This window comes from Myotis brandtii, unplaced genomic scaffold, assembly GCF_000412655.1.
Source record: "Myotis brandtii unplaced genomic scaffold, ASM41265v1 scaffold120, whole genome shotgun sequence".
Lineage (NCBI taxonomy): Eukaryota > Metazoa > Chordata > Mammalia > Chiroptera > Vespertilionidae > Myotis > Myotis brandtii.
In genome coordinates this window covers 4,991,438-5,013,242 of record NW_005354174.1, presented here as the reverse complement: position 1 = coordinate 5,013,242, position 21,805 = coordinate 4,991,438, and the positions used below count along the sequence as shown (strand labels likewise).

The 21,805-nt window shown below is 41.0% G+C and overlaps 1 protein-coding gene across 4 annotated transcripts in view; it reads left to right on the top strand.

Annotated features, from left to right (window-relative positions):
- The first annotated feature begins 992 nt into the window (after positions 1–992).
- The window catches only part of TEX2 (testis expressed 2), a 54,705-nt gene continuing 33,892 nt past the window's right edge, over positions 993–21,805 (top strand). For all 4 annotated transcript variants that reach the window (XR_001360356.1, XM_005858660.2, XM_005858659.2 and 1 more), the window contains exons 1-4: positions 993–2,679; positions 15,843–16,043; positions 17,238–17,577; positions 19,364–19,611. Coding sequence is in view for 3 of the 4 variants with exons in the window: in XM_005858660.2 (XP_005858722.1) it covers positions 1,042–2,679; positions 15,843–16,043; positions 17,238–17,577; positions 19,364–19,611 (2,427 nt within the window). In the remaining variant the exon portion in view is untranslated. The remainder of the gene's footprint in view (positions 2,680–15,842; positions 16,044–17,237; positions 17,578–19,363; positions 19,612–21,805) is intronic.

Here is a 21,805-nt window from a genome sequence, read left to right as displayed (position 1 = left end):
TTTAGCTTTTTTTGACAGAGTCTCTTTCCAGATTGTGGTGTTAATTTCAACTTTGTAGGGCCTATTAGGAAGCCTGGTGCCCAATAAATGGGCCTTAAGTGAATAGGAAGAAAGCTAATATACTAGATGTCACAGTGTGGACTTGGTGTCTTATGTTTTGCTGCCCAGCTTTTCAGGTGTCTCTCTTCTCTACAGCTAGCTACTTAGCTCCAGAAGGGCAGGAAGCATAGCTTCCTTTTCTGTCACCATAGCCCTTAGCAGAGTTCTCTGTTGAATCTTGGATTCAGTTTAAAATGTTTGCTTGTTCCCGAAGCCTCAGGACACAGCCATGTCTTCATGGCTGCCTAAATACTCTGGCCTTATGGTACCTGCCATTTGGAGAATAAAGAAGCCAACAGGTCATAGTAATTAGTTTACAGATTTTCCTTTCAACTCTCGGGTACTTTGCTAATTACTTGCATTGGCAAGATAGGATATGTTGGTTGGAGATACGAGCCAAATAATTGTTAAGATTGCTGTGAAAATTGCAGTGGAAGCAATACCTCCCTCCCCCTCCCCCCGGTTAGCTTTTTATAGCTAGAAAACCACTGGTGAAATTTTTGTTCCAAGATTCTCAAAATCACCAGGATGCTACATTTTATCCTGTTGGACTTCTGAAGTAATGCTGGTAACATCTATTGTGCAGGTATTTCAAGCCTTGAAATATGGAATCGCTGATAGAAATGAGCCAGTTAAGAGGAAGGAAACAATTACTCAGATGTTGTGAAGTAAGACAGATTGTATGGCACTTTTTAACACTGGTTTGTAGTTTGCTCATAAAAGAGAATGCCTAACTGGAATGTAGCTAGTGAAAATTAAACCATTAAACCTGCTCAAGTGAAAAGCAGTGGCCATCTGCCAAGTAAAAGCATAATCATTGTTTAGAAGTGAACTTCGTCTGTGCTCCTGTCTGCACATGGCAGTGTCTCCTGTGGAGAAACCACTTTCTGACTTCAGTTTTCTTGATGTTTTTACAGAGCCTAAGCCCTTGTGAAGCTGGCAATGACAAGTCTGAATGGGCGCCATGCCGAAAAAGCCATTGACATGCCAAAACCATCAGCCCCCAGAGTGCATGTGCAGAGGTCCGTGTCCCGAGACACTATCGCCATCCACTTCTCGGCATCCGGGGAGGAAGAAGAGGAAGAGGAGGAGGAGTTCAGGGAGTATTTTGAGGAGGGGCTAGACGACCAAAGCATTGTAACGGGGCTTGAAGCCAAGGAAGACCTCTATTTTGAACCTCGGGGTGGCCATGACCCCACTGGCCCTGCCTCCCAGCCTATCCTGGCAGATGGACTGTCCGAGTCGCCTGCTGTTTTGCCCGTCTCCGAGAACACTGTAAAGCTGTTGGAAGCCCCTCTGCCCGCAGTGCAAGTATTAAGTACAGTGCCATTGGCTCTGTCCCCAGGGTCATCTTCATCGGGGCCCTTAGCTAGCTCTCCCAGTGTGTCATCCCTTTCTGAGCAGAAAACCAGTTCTTCTTCTCCATTGTCCTCTCCTTCCAAGTCTCCTGTCCTCTCATCCAGTGCCTCATCCTCTACCCTTTCCAGCTCGAAACCCTTTATGAGCCTTGTGAAGTCCCTGTCCACCGAGGTGGAGCCAAAAGAACCCCCACCGCCCCCAAGGCACAGGCACTTGATGAAGACATTAGTCAAGTCTCTGTCCACAGACACCTCCAAGCAAGAGTCAGATACTGTGTCCTATAAACCACCTGATTCCAAACTGAATTTACACCTGTTCAAGCAGTTTACCCAGCCACGAAACACAGGTGGAGATTCCAAAACCGCACCTTCTTCCCCACTCACTTCTCCCTCCGATACACGCTCCTTTTTTAAAGTGCCCGAAATGGAGGCAAAAATTGAAGACACTAAGCGACGCCTTTCAGAAGTCATACACGAGCCTTTTCAGCTCCTTAGCAAAATTATAGGGGAAGAAAGTGGCAGCCATAGGCCCAAAGCCTTATCTTCAAGTGCTTCAGAGCTCTCCAATCTGTCCAGCTTGAACGGTCACTTGGAAAGCAATCACAACTACAGCATCAAAGAAGAGGAGTGTGATTCTGAGGGGGATGTTGAGGGAAGTAATCCCAGCATCCCCAGAAGTGATCACCCAAAGTCCATTGATGAGCCCCCAAAAGAGGTGGAACTGAAGAGTTCCCAGGTGAGCAGTCTAAAGGATTTAGGCCTGAAGACAGGTTCTCTAGTCCTTGAGAAATGTTCTCTGTCTGCCTTAGTGAGCAAAGAAGACGAAGAGTTTTGTGAACTATACTCTGAAGAGTTTGATTTGGAAATGGATGGGGAGGGTAAAGTTGATAAGCTCCTAGATACACCTCTCAAGCCAGAGGAGCTGGCGGATGATGTTCCAACTCTTGACAGTGACGAGGAGGTGGACTTGGCCATGCAGCACCCAGAGTTACCTGTGAAGACACTGGGCTTCTTCATACTGTGTGTCTATGCGTACCTCATCCTCCCCCTCCCCCATTATGTGAGTGGACTCTTCCTGGGAATTGGCCTGGGATTCATGACTGCAGTTTGCATGATTTGGTTTTTTACACCACCAAGTGCTCATAAATATCACAGACTACATAAAAATCAACAACACTGGAACACAGGAACTCTGGATATCAAAGAACCAGAAATACTGAAGGTAAGCAAGCCTTTCCACAGCAGCTGGCTAGTGCATGAGTTAGCTCACAAAGAGCCTTTAGACTCAACTGAAATTTTTTAGTCTAGTGAGTTCATTGTCTCAGGTTTTTGCATAAGCAGTGTTTTTAAGACTTTGGGATCTCTTCGTTTTCCAGGTACCCAAGAGATTTATCAAGTAAACTTCATTCTAGTTCACGGTTTACTGATTCACCAAATAGTTTTTCAAGGATCTCCATGGCCTTAGAACAGCGGTTCTCAACCTGTGGGTCGCGACCCCTTTGGGGATCGAACGACCCTTTCACAGGGGTCACCTAAGACCACCGGAAAACACATATGTAATTACATATTGTTTTTGTGATTAATCACTATGCTTTAATTATGTTCAATTTGTAACAATGAAATTGGGGGTCACCACAACATGAGGAACTGTATTAAAGGGTCGCGGCATTAGGAAGGTTGAGAACCACTGCCCTAGAAAGTAGCATTTGCATCCAGTTCCTGTGTCATTCTCTCCCTAAACTTGCCAGGGATTTGCTACTTGAGGATTTGTTATAGCTGACTTTGTTAGAATTAAATATTCTTGAGACCCTGGAGAAGGGTTAAATACTTCCTAATGCAAGAGAAGGAAAAGGAGGAAGAGACGGCAAATTAATGTCAGTGGTTGGCCGCTGCTGGCTCTCCTCTTTCCTCTGTGCACAGCGGGACATGGGCTGGAGAAAGAGACATCACCTTTCAGTGCATGTCAGATCTCAGGATCTGGGCCTCCTGAGGGATGTCATTAGGGTTCAGGAAGAAAATATTAGAACTTCTATATATATTTATTTGTGCATACTTAAAAACTTCTGGCTATTGTGCATGTTTAATAATATACATGATATAAAAGTACAGTTATAGCTCATATAGTTCTTAAGTCATAGGCACATACACATATTTTTTATACATATATGGTTTTTAAAAATTGTGGTAAAATACTACATAACATAAAATTTACCATCTTAACCATTTTCAAGTGTACAGTTCAGTGGTATTAAATACATTCATAGTATACAACCATTACCACCATCTATCCCCATAACTTTTTTATCTTGTAAAAGGGAAACTTTATACCTGTTAAACCAGGGGTCCTCAAACTACGGCCCGCGGGCCACATGCAAATACAAATATTGTATTTGTTCCCGTTTTGTTTTTTTACTTCAAAATAAGATATGTGCAGTGTGCATAGGAATTTATTCATAGTTTTTTTTAAAACTATAGTCCGGCCCTCCAACGGTCTGAGGGACAGTGAACTGGCCCCCTGTTTAAAAAGTTTGAGGACCCCTGTGTTAAACAATAACTCCTCATTCTTTCCTCCCCCTAGCCCCTAGCAAACAGTTCTACTTTCTGTTTTTGTGTGTGTTTTTAAAAATATTCCGAGTACCTCATATAAGTGGAATCATACAGTCTTTGTAATTTTGTGACTGGCTTATTTCACTTAGCATAATGTCCTCAAGGTTCATCCATGTTGTAGTATATTGCAGAATTTTCTTCCTTTTTAAGACTGAATAATATTCTATTGTTTGTATATATACCACATTTTGCTTATCCATTCATCCGTAAATGGACACTTGGGTTGCTTCTATGTTTTAACTATGGTGAATAATGCTGCCATGAACACGGTTATACAACTGCCTCTTCAGGACCCTGCTTCCAATTTTTTTAAAAATATAAACTCAGAAGTGGGATTGCAGGATCACATGGTAGTTCTCTTTTTAATGTTTTGAGGAACTGCTGTACTATGTTCAATAACAGCTATACCATTTTAGATTCCCACCAACAATGCACAAGAGTTTCAATTTCTCTACCTTCACATTCTTGCCAATAATTGATGTTTTCTGGGTTTTTTAATTTAGTTTTTTGATAGTTCAGAGCTTGTTTAATTTCTCTGCTAATAGGTTTTCCTCCACCTCATTTAAATAAGAATACTAAAAAAACAAACAAAAACGGCACCATGGTATCTCTTTATTGCAAAACAGACAAAACAAGGAGAAGAACCCTGGGGGTCTAAAATAACTGTTTGTTTTTATTTTTAATTTCATAAATATTTTATCTTATTAAAAAAATGCATGGTCAGTTTTTAAAAAAACACAGGAAAACCAAAGAGAACATTTATTTTTTAAAGATTTTTTTATTGATTTTTTTTTAAAGAGAGAGAGGAAGAGAGGAAGAGGAGAAACATTGATGTGAAAACAAAACATTCACTGGGGAGTGATCCCACAACCCATGCATGTGCCCTGACCAGGAATCGAACCAGCAACCTTTTCATGCATGGACGATGCTTAACCAATAACTGAAGCACAACAGCCAGGGCAACAATTTATTCTTTATCACACTATTGGGAGGGATTATAGTTAACTAGAGGCCTGGTGCATGAACATTTGTGCACTGAGGGAGAAGGGGGTATCCCTCAGCCTGGCCTGTGCCCTCTCACAGTCCAGGAGCCCTCAGGGAATGTCCTACTGATGGCTTAGGCCCCCTCCCCTTGGGAGGGTGGCCCATCAGGGGACGGCGCTGCCCCCATCACTGACCTGGTGATCAGGGGAAGGCACTGCAGCCAGTCTCCCTCTGCCGGAGGCATTGGGGCAGGCCAATCAGGGGCCGGCACCAGCTGGCATGGCCCCGCTCCCCCATCACCCCTCCACTGCCGCTGGTCACTGCTGCCTCCCCCACTCCCCCATCGCCGTCCCCTCTCTGCCTGCTGGCATGAGCCTTGGCTGGCCTGGTGCTACCTCCTTGCCGGCCCCGCCCCCTGCCGACTGGTCAATTTGCATATTACACTTTTATTATATAGAATGATTTGGTTAAATCTCCTTAAAAACAACAACAACAACTTCTGTATGTATGAGTATATACATCACACACATGCAGACTCATACACTCTTTTTGTTTTGATTTAATGAGACCATGTATTTTGCATTCTGACTTTTTTCTTTCTTTTACATGGCAATATGTTATGACACTGCTCCTATTTAAAGAGAAGCTGGTGCTGAGTCTTGAGGATGTGACACGCTTGAGCTTAGTATTAATGTTTGAAGTGAAGCAAAAGAGACTCATTATTCATGGTTGCTAAGCTTTTTCAATAGGGCGATGTTGTAACTTACATGCCCTCTAAGTAAGTTACTTATAACTTTAGCAAAGAAAAATGGTACTTATCTTTAACTCCAATGCCTAATGACTGACTGTGACATTCACTTTAAACTGGTTTGAGTTCTTAATTGTTCTGGGAAGATTTTTAAATCTTCACTGTTGACTCCAATCGATAGATTGCCTCCCATGTGCACCCTGACGAGGCATAAAACCCAAAACCTGACAAGGAGTTGAACCTGCAAGTTTTTACAAATTTTTTTCTTTTATTGATTTCAGAGAGGAAGGGAGAGTGAGAGACAGAAACATCAATGATGAGAGAGAATCATTGATTGGCTGCCTCCTGCACACTGGGGATTGAGCCCACAATCCAGGCATATGTCCTGACCAGGAATCAAACCATGACCTCTTGGTTCATAGGTCAACGCTCAACCACCGAGCAATACCAGCTGGGCTGAACCCGCAACCTTTTGGTGTATGGAATGATGCTCCAGCTAATTAAGCCACCGCCAGGGCAGGACTATTCATTTTAAGGAAGGTTTTTTTTTGCCCTCAGTGCTTGTATAAATGTATTTAAATTTTCCCTGTAGAGAATAAGTACTTCTAGATTGCTGTCATGGACTGACACTTGTAATCCAAATTGTCTTAGGCTGTTTTATGAGTATTCTTCCTGATTGATGTTTGAACAACTCTGATTGATCAAATTTGGTAATAGTTTTTCATTCTTAGCCTTAACTTGTTTAGAATGGCTTTGTTACTAATGAGGAAAAGTACATTTTCACTTGAGAGGTTTTGTTTGGTGTTCAGGGCTGTTTTTAGAAACCTGACTAAAAACAGTCCTTATTTTTAAAAGGGACACTACTATTGATTAGAAGGGTTGGGTGTATTTTGCAAGCCAAAGATTTCAAATGCAAATATTCTTTGGTCTTAATTAATTTTACTGAATAGGAGATCATTGGGATCTATTTTAAAATTATGACACTTTAAAACATTTAGCAGTGTTGACATTAACTTTGGGACCCAAATGTTGTGATAAGGAAAGTATAGTGAAGTCTAACTTTGAGCAGATCTGTGAACATGTTTCTAGGGTGAATCCAGCTATTTTGAGTTATTTTCTGCACATCTGATTCTATGTAATTGGTGTTTATAGAGGATATAATGGTACAATTCTTGAGGGAAAGTTTGGGAACTTTTTAACTTAAAAGAACCTAAGTTTTAGTTTTTTAGAAATGTCACTGACAAAGGATGCTATAAAAGCTTCCTGTGTTAAAGCTGTCTGGTACAGAGGTCCAGCCCCTTGACAGTGACCCTGCAAACCTCATACCCTACGTAAACTCCCATCTGAGAGCCCCATGAAACATTTAGGCAGGGACCTTGATGCTTGAGAACTATTTTTGACCAGTGTTTTTAAACCTCTGAGCCATGTAAGTTCTCATTGGTGGATACAGGCAATCCTTGCAGCCTGGGCTGAGAGCCTGGTTCCTTTATGGCTCCTGAAACAATTTAAGGAGCTTTGCAATGTGACTTCACATGCTGAGGAAAAGGAAGAGAAAAGTAAAGCTTTTCTGTACTTTATCCGGGGGATTTTATTATTCCATCACACTTCAGACATTTGTATTTTAAAATGACGCTGATGATTATGTGGGATGGTGAGCCAAAAAGGCCAATTTGCAGGCAAGTAGTAGCTATGCTCAAAGACGAATGAGCAGTTGGTTAAGCCTCAAGGTATCCTGCTGATCGGCAGCTGTGTTGTCTGTAATAGAAATAGTCAAAGCTTTTGTGAGGACAAAGTTGTCACAAAGTCCATAGAAGAACTCTTAGAACCTCCTCCAAAGCCTACTTGTTCTTTTTTCCCCTGCTTGTTCTTAGTGTTTAAAATCCATAGCTGATGAAAATCATCAAATAGGAAAAAGGTCACAGGCATTCAACACAAAGTGAACATGTGAAAGTCAGGAGGAAGACTAAAATGTTAAAAGAAGCTAGCATGACTTAAAACATGGCAACCTGGATAAGTTAACTCAAGACAGAGCCTCATGTATGCTGCGGAATCCAAGGGCATCACTATGAGCAACACCCCGGGGTGGTAACCTTCTGGGGGTGTTATTTTGGATGCTTAGTTAGGTACTCTGAGCTGGGGACCCTGGGGAAGAGTATGGATTTGGGCCAGGGGAGGATGGGGCATTTAGAGTCAGCATATTGCACCTGGAATATTTGTTTTTGTTGAGCGTTCTTAGGCAAGTTGGGTGTTCCTTCTCCAAGAATGGGAAGTCACTTCACCAGGAGTATACTTATGTTTCCACATATCTATTATGAGAAGGTTCGTGAAGATTCCATAAGTTTCTTGGGTTTATGTTTGTGTGACTCATGCCGTTTTGAACTATATTCATGAGTTAAATTCTTTATCTCAGACTTATACTTGCAGAACACACTAGTAGAGTGTCAGTTTCCAGTGTTCTCTCTTTAAGAGATATGGCCTAGCAGGTTGACTAAAATTGCAATTACCCCATTGCAAGACTAATAGAAATGTATTTTGGAGAAACTTGTTTCTCCAAACAAGGTTTGGTCATGTCACATTTAGATATTTAATAAAAGGGATAGTTTTTTTAAAAATATATTTTATTGATTTTTTACACAGAGGAAGAGAGAGGGATAGAGAGTCAGAAACATCGATAAGAGAAACATCGATCAGCTGCCTCCTGCACACCCCCTACTGGGGATGTGCCCGCAACCAAGGTACATGCCCTTGACAGGAATCGAACCTGGGACCCCTCAGTCCGCAGGCCGATGCTCTGTCCACTGAGCCAAACCAGTTAGGGCAGAAAGGGATAGTTTTAAAAAAGTAATTAGATTCCCTAAATACAGGCTTTGGTTTTGCTATATAAAAGAATAATTTTATAGGGAGAACATTATCAATTTTGTGAAGAAAATAAAACATGTAAATTTAATCTCAGTTTCATGCAATTCTTTTTTTAAAAGAAATTAGAGTGAGCAATCTTAAGGAGAAAACAGCCTCATTAAATACAGACAAAAGAGACTTGGGTTGATTTCATTTGGTCTCTTACAACTCTCAATACAAGGAGTACAAGAAATAAAAAAGCATTTATTTCTACACTATAATTAACTGAAACTATCCTGCCCCTGTAATGGGTCGCTTGAGTTTTCATGTACAACTTTTATAAACTTGGCTGTTTCCAGGGCCCCTCATGGCCAGAGAAGTGTATCAGGTGAGATGTTTAGTGCAGGCATTCTCCCTTACAAGCAGGTGCTTCATAGGCTTCCTGAATTCCATGGGAACAATTGTTAAGGAGGTCAGGTGACCCCAAAATGATTATTTGAACTTTTTAAACATTTTATTGTAGGAAATTTCAGGTATGCACAAAAGTAGAGAGATAGTAAAATGAACCCCCATGCACCCAACACCCAGCTTCAACAATGATCAACATTTTGCCAATTTTCCATCCAACTCATTAACATATGGCATGGCTGAACTGTAATTCTAGTCCTGAACTGTAATTCTAGTCAGCCAATGTATAACTACAGTTCATAGCATTGTTTCCTTGGGAAAATGTCTCCTAAATTCCGTCGAGGCATTCTAGGACCATCCTTTTTGGTTTTGTCCCCGGTGTCATTTATAGAGGAGGAGAGAGGCTATGGGCATTGTGGAACTGAGATTTCTCATCATGTTTTTGGAAGAGTAGGGTATTAATCATGAAAAAAAAATCAATGTTAGATATATTTTCATCTCTAAAATATATATTTAATGTAATAAAGTATTAAATCCACCAAAGACTTTTTATTGTACAATAACTAGCCTTTAAGAAGTTTTCTGCGCGTGACACCGCCCAGCCACTTCCGGCGTGGCGCACCTTCCCTTCCATCCTCTAACTGCACTTAAGATAAAACCATGGAGTCTAATATTTCCCTTTGGCGCCTCTATGTGTTCTTCATTTTCCCCTCTTTATGAAAAAAAAAAGTTTTCTGTACCCCCAAAGACTACAAGATTAAAAGCAACATGGCCCCACAACCTATACATATTGGTGTTGGCGCCCAGGCTTCTGTTGTGGCCCTGTTGCTTTCTTCAGTGGTTTCCAAAATGGGTTGTTAAAGGCACTATACAAGAAGAAAATATCAAAGTCTCTATTTGTATATATTTTTACTCTTCCTAAGAATGTAAATAATAAACAAGCCTTCCTGATATTCAACATATAGGTTACCATATATTGACCTTTGGCTAAACTCCTTGGAATTTTTCAGCATTATTTGAAATATGGATATACATTCATTATCACTAACCATGAGCCTCATCCTAAGTATACATATTGTGCCTTGAGGTGTCAGGTGAAGATAGAAAAAGCTATCAGAAAGGAAAAACTTAAAAATTTTATCTTTATTTCTCTTTTTCATTTTTTATAAAAACTGTATTATTTAGAACATGTACATAATTTATAGGTAAATGTATACATTATGGGTACATACTCAAAAATTTTTACTCTGATCTAAAAAGTTTGAAAGCTACTAATTTATTTGCTTGCTAATCTATTTATAATCTTATAATTTCAACACTTAACTGTTAATATGGCTTAATGCTTATTGTGTAGTAACAGAAATCAGACCTTGATTGTTTTAGTGGTTCTTCAGAAATCATGTTATTTTCTATCTAATTTGAATGCTTGTTGTCTCTGACCTCTATTACTATTTGCCATTGCATTACTAAAAGTATTGTATAGTAATCTAATTGGAGAGATGCTGCCCCAAAGGATAGGAAAAGCTGGGATAAAAGCCATTTTCTCCGGTACAGGCAGAATCTGTGGCTTTAGCCCTGACTCCATTGCTTCTAGTAACATAGTTGTGAAGGTGACCTTGAAACAGGTAGTTGGAGGATGTGGATGGTATTGATGCTGATGCTTCCTTCCTCTCATGGACTTTATTTTTCCCTTTATTCTTTTTTTTTTTAATAGATGTCAATAGACAACATTGACTTGAGAGAGGAAGGAGGCAATATTGATTTCAGAGAGAAAGGAAGGAGAGAGAGGTAGAAACATCAATGATGAGAGAGAATCATTGATTGGCTGCCTCCTGCATGCCCCATACTGGGGATCAAGCCCGAAATCCGGGCATGTGCCCTTGACCAGAATCGAACCCGGGACCCTTCAGTTCGCAGGCCAACGCTCTATCCACTGAGCCAAACCAGCTAGGGCTCTCGTTATTCTTGATGGTGTCTTCAAGCAGCATTTATTTTGAATGTTGACTCTTTGCTTGAGGCTATCATTCATAGTATGAATTCTGTATATGTATAGGTCTGTTTGTCTTTTATAGGAAAAACCAAATTTGCATCTAGAGTTCTATAAAGTTTAGTAAACTGTTCCTGCCATATTCTCTAACTCCATGATCTATGATATCATGTTTTAACTGATGACTCCAGTTCTAAACCATCAAATAAATACATCAAAAAGGGTTTAAGCCCGGCTAAAAGAAATCCCTGCTTATGTTTTAGCTTGGGGGACAAAAGAAAAGTAATCACCTTTTTGTCTGCTTTAGAGATAATTTTCAGCAGCAGGGGCCTCAGGTCCTGGCTCTGTTCTATTTAGGATTTGCACCTTCCCTGTTAGACTAGATGAAGGAATAATACAGGGGATGTGAGTGACAAGCAGCCTGAAATGCCAGCACAGCCCTGTGACAGCAGGGTGTCAGCCCAGGCACCCCAAGCACTGAAGATAGAGAAATGCCCATCACTTCCTCAGGCCAAAGGCTGGTGTTTTTCTCTGGTCAGCTCAGCATCAGGCCTTGACCTCCTGATTGGCACTGTAACCAGAAGTGAGCACAATAGTAGTTCTTCCAGACTATTATTTTGCAAAAGGTTAATTGTAGCTTTTAATCTTTCTAAGTATTAAATAAGTCCCTTAATAGATTGCAGTTTGTACTTTCAGCCAGACATGGCTTCTAAATCCACCAGAGATTGAAGAGAAAACCCTGACCTTCACAAATGGGATCACAGGACCAGTCTGTGGGCCAGACAGCTGCAGCCTGGCTGACTGTGGTCATTGTCCTGCAGTGGCATGCACTGTCTCCATTTTAACAGTTCCAGCTTCAGAAAGAAACAAGGCTTGTCTGAGTCACTTTAGTGCGGGTTGAGAGCATATCTGAGTTTTGTAGTTGACTGTCGAAATGCATTGAGTTGCTAACTGTATGCTGTATCTGTTTATACCCACTCCCATGTCCCATAACAAAATTAAGTTGGAGTAATATCTTACTTGGTAAGAAATTCAGAGTTGAGAATTTTAGAATAGCTGAGCAGTGAAGGGCTGAGATTATATGAGAAACAGGGTGAAGGCCTTTGAGTTGCTGCGCTGCTCTCAGGATTTGATGTTTGACCACTTAGCTCTGGAAGTTCCATGTGCAGCTTACCAGGGAGATTGTTAAGCCCCAGGAAAATTGACTGATCGATGGTGTAAGAGGCAATTAGGATTTGCATTGGGAAATTGCTTTCTGCAAGGGCAGCCTGGTTTTTGTCTGTAGGGGTGCATTCGGGGTACAGAATGAGAGGGACTCGAGTCATGCTTGGCCACCTCTTGACCTGAGCCTCCCAATGGCCAGTCTGCATCTTGGATACTTGATTGGTGTGGGTTAAGTAGTGTCCCCTATAAGTGTCTCCAGGTTTCCTATCAAAGCTTGTAGTGTTCTGGAAAGAGCCCTACACGGGAGTCAGGAAACCTGGGCTCCAGTCACAACCCATCTCTCTGTGCTGTATAAGATAGAGCTTGTTCAGTTTCTGTTCTGAAAAGCTTTAACTTTTTTTACTCTTAGGATTCTTTCTGAGGTTACTTATTTCCTTTACCTGTGCTGTTTTGTGTAATTATAACTTAGTTTTTTGGTTGGGAACATTGACCAAGTTGCCTACTTTTTTTTCTTTTTTTAAAATATATTTTTTATTGATTTTTTATAGAGAAGGGAGAGGGATAGAGAGTTGGAAACATCGATGAGAGAGAAACATCGATTCAGCTGCCTCCTGCACACTCCCTACTGGGGATGTGCCCGCAACCAAGGTACATGCCCTTGATCGGAATCGAACCTGGGACCCGAGTCCGCAGGCTGACGCTCTATCCACTGAGCCAAACCGGTTAGGGCCAAGTTGCCTACTTTAAAGTAACCTCCACAGCTCCCTGCACTTAGTATGGTCCCAGCACATTCTTTTGCTTGTCTCCATTTACGCATCTGGAACTGTCCTTATGTGTGCTTTATATACAGCTTTGATTTAATCCTCACAGCCACCCTCTGAATAAGGCTACATTTATGTACTCAGTTGCCAAACATTTGTTACAACTGTGATTGTCTTGTGGAGTTTGTGGTTAAGTAAACCAGGCAGTTAACAGATACAGTGCTAGGAGGAAAGTAACTTAGGTGATCAGGGCAGCTTCCTGGGAGAAGTGCCATCATTGCCATGATCTGAGGAAACACCAGGTGTTAGACTGAAGGTGGGTCTGTGCCGTGGAGGTGAAGTAGGAGCCTGGACCTCAGAGTCAGGTAGACTTGGTTTAAGTCTCAGATTTGCCACTCTCTAGACCACTTTTTTTTTAACCACTCTCGAGGCAAATCACTTAACCTCTTTCACTATTTTCCACACCTATAAAATTACAGGGAATTCGCAGAAGTAAAGGAGATAATGCACCTTGAAGTGCCTAGATCATAATATGAGCTTAAATGTCAGCTATTATTATGAACATTAGTATTTTTGAAATCATATGTATAATATTTGTACCTTTTACTACATGCAATAAAGTACTGTTAGCATGGAGAAAGTCATTATGGCTTGAGCAGCGTGTCAACTTAGAGGGAAAATGAACAGAGTATTAGCAATCAAACTCAGCAATGTATAAAAAGGATAATCATAGTGTTGTGATGATAAACTGGTTCTCTGGGGTGGGCTGGAAGCCCTCTTTGTACTGTTCACTGATTTACATGGTGTAAGAACTCCCACCAGTCATTGCAAGCTACCAACATGAAATCACTGAAGGTATAGTTGGTATGACCCAACTTCAACTCATCATGACCGGCAAGCTACCAACATGAAATCACTGAAGGTATAGTTGGGAAGAGATGTGTAGAATAGGCTCTCATGAGCTGGTATGACCCAACTTCAACTCATCATGACCAATACATAATTTCCCCAAGAATGCAAAACTAGTTCAGCATTTGAAAATCAATTAGTGTAACCTCACCATGCTAACAGACTAAAGAAAAAGGCAAAAAACTGTGAACCAAAAAATATACTTAGTTCTACACTTTGCAAAATAGAGCCATCTAAACAGATGCTATGACCATACAGTCCACTTCAGGCCCCACTGTGCTCTGTATTGCTTGTTCTCTTTTTTTACTCATTACTCTGGTCATTGCTATTTCTTTATAAACACCTAGATCACACCCTCTTTTCATGGTTACTGCTTTTTGATTCAACATTTTTTAATAGATACAAGTGACTGTTTGGGAGGAGGGAGAAATACTCCTATCTCATGCAATAAAATATATTGAAGTACATAAACCTATATAATTGGTTCATAAATCTTACACCTCCAAAGACGAAGAAGTATATTTGTCTAATTTTACTTCCATGACATATTCAGGGTACTCTTTGTGCCAAATTTCTATGGTTGCTCCAGTGGGGTCATAAAATGAAGGCTCAATTCTTCTCTACTGATTTGGGTCAAGAATAGTGTCCTGTTTTTAACTTCCATGACATATTCAGGGTACTCTTTGTGCCAAATTTCTATGGTTGCTCCAGTGGGGTCATAAGATGCTAAAATGAAGGCTCAATTCTTCTCTCCTGATTTGGGTCAAGAATAGTGTCCTGTTTTTCATCTTTGTATCAACTCCTGACACATTACTTGGTCTATAGAGAAACTCAACTAATGTTTTGACGAATAAATAAATGAATAAAAGAGAAATCTGAGGATTCCTCATTTGCAGAGGCCCTCCAGTCTTCAAGGTGAGATCAAGTACTTACCGTAGAAAGGATGACAATTTCAACTCCAGTGTAATGAGCATTAGCATTTCTCTGCTCATTAGAAAGACATTTATAAAATGGGGGTTGGGGATGGGGTGGGAAGATAATTAAAATTATTCCCTAGAGAACTTCTTTTAAAGAGATCTGGGCCACCCATGTCATCTGAAAGTACTGTGGGCAGGCAGAATGTTAAATGATGGATATTAATTACAGCTATGAGATTAGCTTTAGCACAATTTTATGGTGTGTTGGGCCTTTGTGTGTTGTTCATACACTTCAATATGTTTGTTCTCTTAAAAAAATCAATGTATAAGTACATTTATGTTGATTGAGAGGTGACCCTGGACCAATATTTTACTCATGTAAGTAACTATACACTTTCGATTTTTGACATATTGATCATATATATGATTTATTTAATGCCTAATTCTCAATTATCTGCTTTGATATTATTTTAGTGATATAGAAATAGAGTGGTAGGTGTTCTCTAATGATTTATTTAATGCCTAATTCTCAATTATCTGCTTTACGATACTATTTTAGTGATATAGAAATAGAGTGTTCTCTGGGTCCTGGAATAGTAGCATGAGTTAATATGGTCTGTGAAATTTCAAAGATAGTTTGCAAGTAGGCTGAGAAGAGGGTGTATTTGGCTACTAAACCTGGAAAACCAGGTTGGGTGGGATAACTCACCCCCAGAGGAGGTCAGGGCAAAAGACTTACTCTGTTTACATGAACAATACTTTTGAGTTTCTTGATTTGCTTGTCAGCTTTACAAAAGGAAAATAACCTATTATTTAGGATAATGGACATTGTCATTCTCCCCCAAATCTAGCTTTTTAGTTATCAAAAAACATACCAAATTACTCCTCAACACTGATTATCCTTCAAGCTAAGCACTTGTTTTAGAAACCTGTAGTCATTAATAAATTGACACTTGAGTTATGATCAAGTTTGATTTCAGTGTCCCAAATACCAGCGGTCATCATTTTCACATTGAATCTGATCTGTATTCTTATTTTACTAATAGAAGTTTTCTCCATCAGGGTTGGATGAATGAAATTTACAACTATGATCCAGAAACTTACCATGCGACTTTGACACATTCAGTCTTTGTTCGACTTGAGGGTGGGACCTTAAGACTTTCAAAGCCCAATAAAAATATTTCCAGGAGGGCAAGCTACAATGAAACAAAGCCAGAGGTCACCTACATCAGCCAGAAAATCTACGACCTCTCAGACAGCAAGGTAAGTCCAACTAACTTAGGAAACTCAGATTAATGAAAAACATTTTTTCCCTAAAAAGGGTGTGTGTGTGTGTGTGTGTGTGTTTACAGTATTAGTACAATTTAGAGCAGAACCTTTCAAATGTTAATGTGCATATGAATCTCCAGAGCATTATTTTATTTTTTAATTTATTTTTTTTTACAAATGTTTTTATTGCTTTCAGAGAGAGGAAGGGAGGGGGAGAGATATAAACATCGATGAAAATCATCAATCGGCTGCCTCCTGCATGCCTTCCACCGTGGATCAATCCTGCAACCCAGGCATGTGCCCTGACCAGGAATTGAACCATGACCTTCTTGGTTCCTGGGTCAGTGCTCAACCACTGAGCCACACCAGCCAGGCTCCTGAGCATCTTTTTAAATGCAGGCTTGAATTCAGCAATTCTGAGTGGGGCCTGAGAGTCTGCATTTTTATGAACTCCGAGGTGGTACCCATGCTGCTGGTCGGGAACCACACTTCAAGGAACAAGGGCATAGCACACTCTTCTGACTTTGAGAGTTAAGTTTTTCATTCAAACAAAAAGCTGTATGTAGTGGTGCTAGGATAATAATAATGAAGTCTCTATAAATATGAAAATTATAGATATGCAATATAACTACATTTTGATAAAAGTATTATATACTTGTGTTTTTGAGAAATATAAATTATTTGTTATTCCAAAAAGTTATAGATTCTCTGTTCTTCTTATAACTATATGACTGATCTTTAAGTTTTTCCAAAATTATAGAAATATTTAAAATAGCTTTAGTTATAAACTAGAGTTTTCCCTCTAGATCTAGTTTTATAAATTTTTGTTTTCCTCCCAGCTTACGTTTGGTCCAGGGTCATTAAACTCAATTGATATCCAAACTTAGTTGATGAAGATCCACTATATAATTATTGTGCTATTACTACCTGAAAATTATACATATTTGTAGCTCTTGCAAAATTCTTAAACATCTACTTTCTATAATAATTTTGAAGAAGAATAACAAGTCATCTCTAAAATTTTATTCTAAAGTCTATAGTCATGTTATAGATAGGTGGTAATTATTTCACATTCATCATTTTAGTAAAAAATACTATAAAGTTTGCATTTGTACTCTACATATTTTAATTCACAATGTAGCATATTCTTAATTGAGTATGTGAATCATCACTTCCCTTTCTCTGTAGATTTATCTTGTACCTAAAAGTTTGGCTCGAAAACGAATCTGGAATAAAAAGTATCCCATTTGTATCGAACTTGGTCGACAAGATGACTTTATGTCCAAGGCCCAAACTGATAAAGAGACTTCTGAAGAAAAGCCGCCAGCTGAGAGAGACCTGGGAGTCGAGGACCCTAAGAAGCCACCCCATCCTCAGGAAGGAACAAGATCTGGCCAGAGAGATCAGATATTGTATCTCTTTGGGAGAACTGGCCGAGAAAAGGAGGAGTGGTTTAGGAGATTTATTCTGGCATCTAAGCTGAAGTCGGAAATCAAGAAGCCAACTGGTGTCTCTGGAAGTAAATCAGGTAAGGACAAGTGTGCTAAATGTTTATGTATTTTTAAAGGGCCTATAGGAGAATTGAAATTCCCAGATAGGAAGGAGGGAAGCCCACTCTGAATTGATGACTGTCTGTCTGCCACCTAAGGTGTGTTCTCATTAATAATTTGCCTTTTAGGCCAATCACTGTGACCCTTTAGACAGAATCATTCAACCAGTGATGGAACCATTTGCAGGTGTATGTTTTTAGCCTTTGCTGGTTCCTTAGGATTATATTTATGTATTATAAAACTTCTAAAAATTTCCTCTGAAAGAAGAAGCAACAGCACAACCCTTTTTATAATGAGACAGCTAGTGCTGTCAAGCCCCTGGCCTCAATTATGTCCCCCAGCAAAATGCGGGATCACCATATAAATGCAGCATCCTCTGGCATCTAGACTCACTGCATTTGTATCGATAATCATGACCTCTGCTCATTTCTATCCCTCTGCCCCATGTCCTCTTGCTTGGAACTTCACTTAACTTTATTGTGACTGGTCACAATACATACTAGGGGTCCCTCAGCCTGGCCTGCGCCCTCTCCAGGGGCCCGGGGAGGAGCCTGGGCTGGGTGCTGCACTGCTCCCGCTCATCCTGGCCCCGTTGCGCTGGCCACTGCCTCGGTAGCATACGGCTGCAGAGGCCCGAGAGGCTGATGCCACTGCAGCTGCACTTGCCAGGTGTGAGCACACTGACCACCAGGGAGCGTCTGCCCCCTGGTGGTCAGTGCATGTCATAGCGACCGGTCAAACAGTCATTTGGTTATATATAGAGATAGATACTATTCCCTTTACCTGGAATGCTCTTCCCCATCCTGGGCCAGGAAAATGCCAGTTATTTCAAGAGGCAGTCCAGAGGTCACTACCAGTGGAAATCAGTACTGGGGTAAGCACCTCTCCACTCTGTTGGGCAGAGGTGGTCACCCCCTTTTTTCTGCCCTAAAAGTCCTTTAGTCATGCTTCAGCTACAATACTTTTTACAGGAAATTGTGATTTATTTGACTAGGTGCCCAAGTTCAAAGGCTGAGATTATTCTCCTTTTTGATGTGGAATTGGCCTAGAAAAGTGCTTGATAAAAACCTTATTGAATAGAAGAGGGCACGTTTGGAATTGCCATGAGCTGTGGATGAACAATTAGCTTTCTGCCCACTTTCTATTTGCCCCTGGGTGTGTGCCAGTCCTTTATTTGACCCTAAGAGATCACCGGGAAAAAGAAAAAGGTACCTACTAGTGTATTTCATGGCTCCCATTACTCTGAATGGTCTTAGGGAGGAATAAAAACTGTTCTAAAAAATTATCTATTATTAGAATGGAGAATATTACCTTATAAATATTTCTTAAATAGTCATTTGATAGCATTTTAGCTGCTTTTCCTTACAACCTTATACTGTCACTATTTTTTTTAAATCCTCACTTGAGGATATTTTTCCATTGATTTTTAGAGAGACTGGAAGTGAGAAGGAGAGACAGAGAGAAACATCAATGTGAGAGAAACACATCAATTGGTTGCCTCCTACAGGAGCCCTGACCAGGGAGGAGCCTGCAACCAAGGTACATGCCCTTGACTGAAATTGAACCCGGGACCCTCTGGTCCTCAGGCCGATGCTCTGTCCACTGAGCCAAACTGGCTAGGGCTGTCACTGTTTTTTAAATAGTCATTTGATAACCTTTTAAGCTGCTTTTCTCAGTGTAACCCAGTGGAATTTGCTCTACATTTCATTTACTTTGCAGTCCTTTTCTTCATCTGTATTAACAACCCTTACTTCTTTGCTCCAGGGATTTTGCCCTCACACAGCAGACACAGCAGTCCATCAGGACACCTGACCCACAGTCGCAGCAGCAGTAAAGGCAGCGTAGAGGAGATTATGTCCCAGCCAAAGCAGAAGGAGCTGATGGGCAGTGTGCGGCAGAAGATGCTTCTAGACTACAGCGTGTACATGGCCAGATGTGTCCCCCAAGAGAACCGAAGCCCCCAGAGGAGTCCCGTGCAGAGTGCGGAGAGCAGCCCCACGGCTGGAAAAAAGGTAATTCTGGCTGCCAAGGAGTGGCTTTTCAGATCTTCCATTTAAACTCATTTCTTCCTGCATAAGCACCTCTGTGTACCAGGCCCTGTTCTAGGCATTGGTGTCTTGTTCACAGTAATGAACAAGAAAGAGGGGGCCCTGCCCTCAGGTAACTTGTAGTTCCGGAGATAGCAAGAAGCAGACTTCAGGTGGTGATACGAATTAAAATAAAGCTAAATAAGGGAGTACAGAAGGTGGCCAGAACTTCTATTTCAGATCAGTGGTCAAGGTGGGTCTCTTTGAGGAGGTGACATTTGGACAGAGGCCTGACCAATGTGAGGAAGTGAGCCATGGTGATAGGTATGGGAGGAGCATTTCAGGTGGGGAGCCAGCAAGTGCAAAGGCCCCAAAGCAGGATATGTGGTTGGAGTATTCAAAGAATTGTGATAAGGACAGTATGGGGAACAATGAGCAAGGGACAAAGGCAGGGCCTCATCGGATCAATTCCAGGGGGTATGGGAAGCTCCAGGAGGGTTTTGAGAAGGGGGTAATATTGATCTGATTTAAGTTTTAAAAGGTAAGTGGCTTTCCCTGGAGAATTGGCTATAGGAGGAAAAGTGTGGGTAGGAGGCAATGATGGCAGTGGAGAATGGGACTGAGGTCAAGGTGTAACAGCCAATGGTGAGAAGGGGCTGCTTTGGGAGTATGTGTCGTAGGGGAACTGGCTGGATTTGCTGATGAATTAGATGTGGGGTGTGAGAGTACCAGCCTGGTTTTTCACATGAGCAACTGGGTGATCAGTAGGGAAGTTCACAGAATCATTAATAATAGAGGTCTAATTCTTCAATGACCATTGTATTCTCAAATTCTCAGACACCTCAGTTATGTCCAGTGCTTTTGAAGATTCACCACCAGGGTTATTTCCAAAGTGTAAAAATCTAGATATTGACTCACTACCATCTGTGATAAGATAAATAATATAAGCTACCATATGCCAGACTTTATTAGGCTCTTTAATAGAATTACTCTGACCCCTTGAACAGTTTTATGAACTAGATGATAGTCTCTCCATTTGGGCTCACAGAAGTTAAGTACTGTAGCTTAATTTCACAGTTGCTATGATGGAGTGTGCAAAACCTGGTATGAGACCATGGCCCCAGCTGCCATTTTGGTAGGTCATTCTAAAACTGCTTGAGCCCTAGCTGGTTGCTCAGTGGTTAGAGCGTCGGCCCTTGGAGTGAAGGGTCTCAGGGTTTGATTCCGATCAAGGGCACGTGCCTTGGTTGCAGGCTCGTTCCCCAGCCCTGGTAGGGGCATGTGCAGGAGGCAACTAATCAATGTTTTTCTCTCTGTCTCTCCCCTTCCCTTCCACTTTCTTTAAAATAAATGGGAAAAAATATCCTGGGGTGAGGATTAACAACAAAGAGCACACAAACAAACAAAAAACCTTGCTTGACATGAGGCCTCCTGCCATCACTTTCCACTAATAATTCTGAGACACAGCCTCCCACCTGAGGAGCATGAAGCCTGTTTTTCCATGTTCAGTTACTAAAGTGACCTCTTATAGGGACCATATGTCTGTTCTTAATGGGAAGCATTTGATACCTTCCTGTTTGTGCCTTTAGTCTTGATTCACTTCATTGAGCTCTTCAGTGTGGAAGAGGCCTTGAGCCCTCCTCATGTAACCTACTTTATCAGGGGAAAAAGACCATGTGCCTTTGCTGGCTACTGCCTCTGCCCTAAGTTACCAGCAAGATCAGGAAGTAGACTGCCCATAGGCTAGAGTAGGTTAATATAAAACTGTTCTGGAAATATCTGATTTATCACTAGTGTATCCCCCTCCCCCAAACTTCCATCCTCCCTGTGCTATCAGCTGCCTGGACTCATCAGACTCAGGGAAATAAGGGGGAGAATTGTGCACTGATGTAAGAAAATTATCTAATAAAAAGCTTGCTTTTTAAAAGAGCTCCTTAAATGAAAACAGGTTTTAGAACATTGTTTCCTCAGAACATGTTCTGTGGGAGCCCAGGGGACTGGGAGACCCTGAGGGCCAACAGCTCAACCTCGGTGGGGGCAGATTTCTAATGCAAACCTTTCCAGTAAACATTCATTTCCTCTTCTAAGTCTCATGAAAATGTAAAAACCACATTGTACTTTTGGGCCCCTTAGAGCAAGCAGAATGATTTAATCTTTTCTTGATAAAGACTTAGTACAA